We start from the raw sequence: 9,347 nt of genomic DNA, 5'->3' as shown, positions 1-9,347 counted from the left end.
ATTGTCATTGTTACCATGGTTGTCCTATGTTGTTGCTACTAGAGCTATTGTTGACGTTACTGTAACGAGAATTGAAATTGTTACTACTACTTCGGTTCAAATCCTGCGCTCTTTTATATCCTTTAATTCGCCACTTTGAGTTTGGTCTATTCGGTCCCTTAAGATCACACGGTGAGTAAACTTTACGTTTATAATTATTTGGCTTTACATCATTAATTATTTTGATATATTTTGCTTAATTTTATGACTATACTTACAACTTACAAGTTACCAACAAAAGATTTGAATTTGATTTTAATAATGGATTTATTAGAACTAAATATTTATTTTTGTAAAATTCAGATTTTCAATTTGCACATGAGACTGTATATATGTTTGATGAAGTTTTGTATTATTTTAGAATATTTGATTTTATTTGAATATGTGTTTCTGAAACATTGAAGTATTATTGATACTCACTTATATACTCAGAATTTGTAAAGTATATTCGACATTTTATATGATTGAAAAGGATTTTTGATGAGAATGTATTATTTGATTTGATTTGATACTGTATATATTTGAAAGATCAAAGATTGGTTATATTTGAAATTATATGTTTTGAATTGGTTTGGGAGGCTCGTATTAGAAAACCGTAGTTCACAGTGGTTATGACGTTAACCTAGATGCATCTAGTTCAAACCTCAGCTAGCAGGGGCGTTGCTAGACTAACGTGTAGACCACACATTGGATCTGTTATTCCGTACGGACACACTAGAGGAAAGGGCTACCCATAGAGGTGGAGCCGCCTAAGTGTGAAATTTTGATTTGATTTTTGTATGAGAACTTTCTTATTAATTCACTTATGATTATTAACTACTATTTTCTAATTAAAATTAATTTGGTAATAATGTTTATATCATAGTTGTCGGAACCGAACCAGTCAGCTTACTGGGTCACTGGGTCATTGGTTCAACCGGTGGGTCATTGGTTCAACCGATTGACCCGGTCCTATATAAATAAAAAATAAAACATAGTAAAAAATTTAAAATTAAAATTTAAAATATATATTTTCATTAATATTTTAAAAATATCTAGCTATTCTAAAACAATATGGAACAAGAACAATAAGTATTTTGTTAATTTTATTCTATCATAAATATTTTTATTTTGTTTTTATATTAAAATAACTATTATTTTTGAATTTTAATAATTTATTAATTAGTTTATATCTATTATACTAGTATATATACTACATATTAATAGATATTATATATTTATGAAAAAAAATAAGTGAATTTATAATTAATTTTAAATAAAAATATAATTAATTTAAGAATGAGTGAGTTTATAATTAAAATTAAAGTAAATTAAATAGAAGTAAATTATTTGTTGAAAGATATCTATATGTATTTAATTTGCAAATATATTAATAACAAACAAGTCAGCTTGGTGGTTGTGACTACCATTTCTCTCCTTGAAGAGGGGGGGGGGTTTGAACCCCATCTCTTTCATTTTGAGAAAATTTTGAAACTGAAGCGATTCAGTCGGACCGATCTTTACCAAATTTAACTGGTTTCCACCGATTCACTCTGAGTTTGTCCGATTTGCACCGGTTCGTTGTCTTGTGCGGTCCAATCATTGGATCGGATCGGTATAGAGTCTGGTTCACTGGTTTTTCGGTCGAACCGGTTAGTCCGGTCCGATTTTAATAACAATAGTTTATATGGACTCATGTTGATTATAGATGTATTGTCTAGTCACTAAGTTGTAAAACTCACCCCGTTTTTCTAAAAACATTTTTCAAGAACAAATACTTGACTATGTGAGACTTTTTATTTAAGAGTAACGATCTGCATTGGGTACTTATTTTTTGTTGAGTCCCTAGATGTTATATGCTCCATATGTCACAAGTAGGATCCAACCATTTTTAATTATTTTAATTTTTGTTAAAAATGTATAACTATTTATTTTAGAATTTGTAAAATATTTGTAACATTCTTATTCAACTTATATTTGAGTATGTTAGGCTTGCTATGAGATTATTCTCCTGAGCGCCGGTCATGACTCATTTTGGGGCCATGACATATAATCTCATTGGGACTCTTAACGATTAACTCCTTGAGACATTCTGCTTTTTTCATTAATGTCTCCGTCTAGAGTTAACGGATCGGATCTTGCCTACGTAAACCCTTAAGTCAATAATTTAATGAATAAATTGTCCACTAACATTATTTTCTTCTTCTTCTTCTTTGCACCAACTCGCTACCACCTCCTTTCAATGGAGTAATTTTACCTGCTTTAATACTTAAATTTGGTTTGGGATATGATTTTAGGAGTTATCATTTTTTGAATTTTGATGATTGAGTATAGACATTTACTTAAAATATCGATTTTTGGATGATTGAGTATGGGGTATGTCGGTGTTTTAATTTGTTCGATGTAACATTCTCTACTTGAGATGCGGATTTGGAATTTAGTGTGAAACCAAATAGAGAAAGGAGCAAGCTAGTGACAGAGGGATTGTAAGAATAAGAAGAAGAAAAAGAGAGAGCGAGTAGCCACGATGGCAGGGGATTGCCGATGATGAACAGACAAGTAGGAGGAGAGATATGGCTTCGTAGTTTTGGTTCAGTCAAAAAGAAAAAGAATGATGATAGTAGAGTGGTGCAACAAAAACAAAGAATGGTGGTGGATGTTGGTGATAATAGTAGTTAAAAATGGTGGAGAGGAGAAAGAGATAATGCAAAAAATGGTGGTAGATATGGGTAATGATTAGGGGCCAGGTTAGAGTTATACTCTTTTATTGACGGAAGAGCCAGAATGTCTGATAGAAATAATGGATAAGAGTGGCGATGGAATTATACTTTCGTTAAGGGGATGGAAAGAGATTTTGTGAAATTGTTAGAGATTGAGGTAAAATTTCACTTATATTTAATCAATATAAACCTTATTAATTTATATGTATAAATTTTGATAAATATAAGAGTAAATTATATATTTCTTATATACAAAATTTTTATACATATAAATTACTATTAACCAAATATTAATAAAAACTAATAATATTTACTGAAAATGTAAAAATGACCCGTATTTTATTTATGCTTGTATATAACCGGAACATAAACATAAAACAAACGGAGCCTCAATTAGCACTGACTTCGGATGAAATACAATCACTTCTTTTTTTTTTCTTTTTCTTTTTTGTTATTGTTAGCGGTACATTGATTTATTGGAACTGAGTATTGGATAATGGGAAATTGGGAATACTTAATAAACGAATTGAAATCAAAATGATTGAAAGGGTAAGAAGAAATATTTATATAGGGCTGAGTTGAACATTTTTGTTGACATTTCTTTAGACAATTTACTAAAATATAAAATTATCTGGCGGGGAGATGAAGATGATATAGAATTTAAACAGAATTTTTTAAAAGCATTAACAATAATATTAAAACGAAGTTTGTAACGCTGCGCATCCCGCAATTCATGCTATATTTCTTTCAAAAATCCGGATATGTTTCATTTTCATCTTACATCAGTATTTCTCACAATTATTACAATCTACATGGTCAAAATATATTCAGTTTTTGTCTGCTTAAATGTTAAAAGGATCATCATTCATTCATGAACAAGCTCGCCAATGCATCCCAGGAACAAACACCAAGAAGTTGCAGCAAGCAACATAGAGGAACGTAGCAATAACATTCATTTGAGAATTTCATGCAGCATTCATAGATATATATATCTGGTTGAAACGTAGTCCAAACAACATAAAATGAAATTTAAACCAAAAGAAAGTGCAAAATTCACTGGAGAGAGAATATAAAATAAGAGTGGTTCTATCATTTATCTTGGTTGGTTCTGTGAGGTGGAAGCTTCACACTCTGAAGCTATTTGGTCATTTGCTGCACCTGAGTTGTCTGATAAAGTCGCAATTAAACTAGGCTGGGGATACTCCTGCTGCTGTTTCAATTCACAATTTCCGCCTGCATTTTGGGAACCGGTGTTAGAATCCTCCGGAGCATTAGCATGTGCCATAATTTCCAAGGCTTGTGTCTGAGACAGCTGGGGTTCATAACTGGATCCAGCAATAGAGGGCACTGCACCCAGCATCTGAGCAGCCACGGGACCAGTCTGCGGTGCAGTTCCTGGTGTTTGTCCTTGTGCCTGTGCTTGTGCTTGAGATAATACATTCATCAGAAGCTGAGCCAAAAGGACTTGCGGATCATTATCACCTTGTTGGACTTGAGCATTGATTGCATTTGAGAGGGCATTGATGTCAGGGGGGTTAAGTGCTTGTTGAAGCCCTAGTATTCCGGACAAAGCTTGTGGGCCATGGGCTCGCTTGAGATTCGACAAGTGCTTTTTCCCGGTCACATGACTCTGGTAAACAACCTCGGACTCACACTTGACATTGCACAATTCACATTTAAAAGGCACAAACTGCTCGGCTGCTTGAGGTTGCGCTGGCTTTCTTGATCCATCACCAGTCCTCATTGATTTAGATCCTCGTCCCCCTCTCATCTTACGCTTCAATCCCCGTCCCCGTCCAGCAGTGTTATCCCTGAATTTTCCCTCAGGCTCTTCAGCTGAAACTGCTGAAGTCTCTCCAAGGTTATTCTGCAGCTGTGCTTCGTCATTTTGATTAGCAGCTGCAACTTCAGTGCCAATATTTTCTGGCGGGCCTCCATTGTTCCCCGACTCCTTGACTGTCTTAGGCTGAGCTGTATGAATCTGTTCTTTCTTTTGTTCATTTATTGCCTTCTGTCTCTCTAATTCTTCACGGGCTTTCACATTCTTCTTGTGCTTCTTTCCATTCTTATGTTGTTCCATGACTTCCAGAGTATTACATCCAACCTTACAAATTTCACACCATGCCTTAGGTGGTGGTGGTGGTGGTGGTGCGCCAGGCACTTGAGCTTGTTTGGGTGATGTTGATGACGAAGGTTGCACCACTAAAGTAACCCCAGCAGCAGAAGTCAAATCTACACCATCAGATACGACAGTTGCAGAAGAGTTAGCAGGGAAGTGTCCGCGTCCCCTCCCGCGATTGAACTGGCCTCGCCCACCCCCTCTAAACGACCTACCACCCCTCCCACCCCTACCTCTGTATTGAAATGGCGCAGTCTGTAATAGGAATTCAAGTATGAACACAAGCTTGTATTTACATCGTTGCAATATTCAGGTAAAACATTGTTAAACAAAGGAACAAATTAGAATGACAAGATATCTGATATCCATACAAATGACACCATATCAGAAGGGCAGTGATACTCAGCAAAATAAACAGTTATAACAATATAAACTTTCAGCAATTCCTCATATCCACAATAATCCGTCAACATTATGGTATGCAAGTCAATTGATAGAAAACTTGTGACGAACCAAAGCTTGCACATACCAGAGAAACAGTATCATGACAGAGATTAAAATGAAGAAACGGAAGTATCTGCTTCCGAAAGTTAATAATGAAGGAGAAATTTAGAACCATGACTATGAAATACAAAGTTTAATCTATGTATATCAAAAATCAAAATATCGATTTCAAAATAACAAGTTGTCATTCACCTGAAAACCATAAATAATCAATTCAACGAAAAATTAAAACCCTCAACTGTTGTCAAGCAACAACATAACAAAGATCTAATTGCACGAAAAAGGAACAAAAGAAATGGAAAAGCAATTTTTACAATTTGCTTAGATTCTTTGCTATGTAGCTTTAACAATTTTATTCTTTTGGATGCTTTCCTTCGCCATTTTTCAATCCAAAACTAATCAGTTTTGGGCCTCATGCCCTGGTCCACCTTAATTCCAAAACTAAATTGAAGGCTACTAACACTGGATCCAGCATTTAGAAATGTTCCCATATTCTTCCACCATCCCTGTCTCTGTGATCTAACAAGTCAGCAATGCAAGGAGAATATAGAAACATCACCAAAATGTTAAGCATGAGGGCCCTAAACACGGAAAATGCTTTATTTTCCCATTTCAGAGAATCAAATTTCATGTTGATAAACCATTTATCAAACATGGAATTCCCTGATTATGGAGATAACATCAATGGTTAATATACCATTTCTCCATAATTTTCTAATCAATCAATACCCACCCATCAACCGGGGATTTTGACCAAATCATACCCATTGACAATTTTATGAGCCTCAAGATACTGTTGATCAAGCATTCCTGGACAATTTCTCAAGGTCCTGAAAACATGCTCAACGCTTCCCTAAGTCTGAAACTGAAGATAAAACACCCTCTGACAGAAGAAGAAACAAAGATATCAAACCAAAATCATATCCAATGAATGAAAAAAAGAAAAAAGTTTCTTTTCTTTAACTGTAAGGCCTGCTTTTTCAGCTTAAACAGCCAGACAGTTAAAAAGAGAAACATGACGATCTGATGCCCACATCAGCTCTAAAGCAACCAGCAAAGACCCAGCACCATCCGGCATTGATGTAATGATGTGGCACCATAGGTTAGAGCCATTTATTAACTCATACATTGCAATTACTGTCTTTATCTGGTCACTCTAGGGTGCTGTGGCCAATTTTGCAGAGCTCTCAACACCTTCTGAATGGTTTAGATGAAAAGCTGAGGATATAATACCTATTCAAATATTGGCCTTTTGTCCAGAGAAAGTCCCAAAAGATCCTGAGGAAGCACAGCAAGATATTCTCTCTAAAAGCATAACAAAATGTTTAAAAATGATTAAGTGCTACAAAATCTTTTATGAGCCTTTTCTATTTAATTCTTCAAACATACAATTGTCTTTTAGGTGGAATTGAGAAACTAGCATGTTAGTGTAGCAGCAAATATGCTGAACTGAGTCTACCACATGTTCCTCCCACTAATCTTGTTTAGTGCCAAACAGGGAGACACTTGAGAAAAAGAAGCTGCTATGGCTTTCTTTTTCCCCTGCCACAATCATTGGGAAGAATTAGTAAAATTAGAAAGCACTTTGAACATACGTAGACACTCAGAACTCAGAACATTAACAACGAAGTTTTGAGTTAACAAACTTTTAAATGCAGTCCTGTACTCATGTTCATCTAAAAACAGACCTAGGGAGTCAAAAGACAAAGACCTTATTGTATCAATGAAAAATAAAAAGAAAAAAAAATCTTGATTGATCCCAATGGCATTGATTAAATGATATAGCAAACTCACCTAGTGGTACAATAAAACATGGCTTTTGTTGTTGGTCAAAATTCCAGAAAAAATGTAAAAAATTGATGAGGTGCTTATAGATGTACTATCCAAATATATATCAAGCACCAAATGTCGGTACAAGTAATAAAACTTCCATAGAAGTTTGGGTGGTATTTTGCTCAGTAAGCATGTTATCATAACTAGAGTAAGAAATAGATGAGTAAAACTTTCTATGGAACTGCTATTTGTTCCCTTATGCTCGACACCTGATACAAAGTGTTAGGCAGGTAAGGAACAAAATGTACCAAAGGAGGAAGGACGTATAGAAGTTATGCTATAAAATATTCTTTTTTTAATAAAAGCTGTTCTAAAATAGTGATACTATTTATACTTTCCAAAATAAATACACTGAAATAGTATGATGTCAGAAGAATCAACAGATAGTCAATGATATCAATCTCAGCAAAGACAATATTGCGGCAGAAAGAAAATATTCAAGAACAACATAGTTATGGCATCCATACCCAATAGCAACACGTTCCATTCCTGTAATAATTCTCATAACACATAACCAAATGTGTAACAAGAAGAGCCAAGTCTTGTCCAACTAGATGTAGTAAGCATATTTATCACACCATAGTCTCCTATCAACTAACAAATTACGTTAATATGTTTAGAAATCTAAATCCTTCTTGACGATTCCATTTATAGATTTCCTTGCCTCATTCTATATTAGCTTCTCAACTACTCTCCATTTGATCCACTCTTCTTACCAAGAGTCTGAGACTTCTACTAATCTACATAGACCCCACTTCCATGCATAGTTAAACCACCTAACACTAGATTTAGATTCTTTCATCCCTTTTCGTAGTAGTTATAACCCAAATTCTCTTTCTGATACTTCCTTTCCTAAACCTATGTTGCTTACTTACCTATTGGCTATGGACTACAAGCTCCTTCCACTAACAAAACAATACCACCAATTACAAATTCATCACCATTTTCACAATAATAAACTACCATGATATTCATTCCAATGTATTCATTTCTAATACCAAATTACTGCTGTTTATTACCTATCGTTTACAAGCCTTCTGTACATAACCAAACCACCTTATCCGAGATTCTATCATTTTCAGACTAAGTAGTCCCATAATAAAATTTGGGCAAATTACACTCACTCCCATGAAATTTAGTGAAATTCAACCAAACTTCCCTCGATCTCTAATAGCATATACTGGCATTCCTAAATATGTAGGTAATACTTCATCGAATATCCTTGTATTTTCACAAAATGCGACACTAAACACCTCTGTAAAGGGATAAGGTAACATTATCTTCCTTTAAAAAGGAAAGTTCATGGGAGATCAGTGTAATTTGCCCTTCAATTTTCTCTCAGCTCTCTAATGCACTCATTGCAAAATCCTATATTATCCAAATCAAATAAATAATCATATTTTTATCACTGAGAAAAACTCAACAAAATTATCAATTAAATTGAAAGAGAAAAGAAAGGGGGAAATTATACCGGGGCGTGCGTGGGTCTTTGAGGAGCCGGTTCAGGATTGACACCGGGAGGGTGAACCGGTGCGGATTCGGGTTGGAATTGAAGGTGAGCTTGAGTTGGATCAGGATAATACGCGTATTGTTGAGTGTAGGGATAATATGGTTGTTGATACGCATAGGATTGATCGTAAGCTTGGATTTGAGATGGATCATACTCATACGAATATGCTTGTTGTTGTTGTTGTTGTTGCTGCTGCTGCTGCTGTTGTTGTTGGTACGCAGAATAATCCATGGCTCTGCAACGAAGAGAAGTCGTCGCAAAAGGAAGAGGAAGAGGGAGAAGAAGATGATGAGGGGAATCAAGAAGGGAGATGCTCTTGTTATTGCCAATGCCTGTAGCCGGATGGAACGCACGATTGGGTCGTCGTTTCACTTCTCATTTCACTAGAGTTTTTCATCATTTTTTTTAATAATATAATATTTACAAAAATAAACACCATCCAAGAAAATTACTTGTTGGCAGTGCCAAGTGAAATAAGTAACAAAATTTAGCTACTAGCGAACTTTTTATACGGTCACCGAGATAAATAATAAGAATAAAAGGTCAAACTTGTTCCTAAAAAAAATTATTTCGTTCTTTAAAATAGGTTTTAAAAATATTTTTAATTAATTTTTTTAAAAAAATTTAAATTAATCTAGTTAGT

At 34.7% G+C, this 9,347-nt stretch overlaps 1 protein-coding gene across 3 annotated transcripts; it reads right to left on the bottom strand.

Annotated features, from left to right (window-relative positions):
• Positions 1-3,668: 3,668 nt before the first annotated feature.
• Positions 3,669-9,045, bottom strand: LOC130960903 (uncharacterized). Of its 3 annotated transcripts, none has more exons than XR_009079291.1 (4): positions 8,666-8,853; positions 6,595-8,562; positions 6,126-6,244; positions 5,084-5,112 (listed from the first exon to the last, which is right to left on the bottom strand). XR_009079291.1 is itself a non-coding variant. In XM_057886421.1 (2 exons), exons 1-2 carry the CDS (start codon positions 8,933-8,935, stop codon positions 3,832-3,834), a joined length of 1,551 nt encoding a protein of 516 aa, XP_057742404.1. In that variant the 5' UTR covers positions 8,936-9,045; the 3' UTR covers positions 3,669-3,831. The 3 variants fall into 3 exon arrangements, 1 of the variants encoding a protein (XP_057742404.1); XR_009079292.1 differs by having other exon boundaries at positions 5,090-5,112; positions 6,595-6,666; positions 8,666-8,868; XM_057886421.1 differs by lacking the exons at positions 6,126-6,244; positions 6,595-8,562 and having other exon boundaries at positions 3,669-5,112; positions 8,666-9,045.
• Between the last annotated feature and the right edge of the window lie 302 nt (positions 9,046-9,347).

Source organism: Arachis stenosperma, chromosome 2, assembly GCF_014773155.1.
Source record: "Arachis stenosperma cultivar V10309 chromosome 2, arast.V10309.gnm1.PFL2, whole genome shotgun sequence".
Classification (NCBI taxonomy): Eukaryota; Viridiplantae; Streptophyta; class Magnoliopsida; order Fabales; family Fabaceae; genus Arachis; species Arachis stenosperma.
Note: the sequence above shows the minus strand (reverse complement) of the source record. Positions and strands in the feature narration are given on the sequence as shown.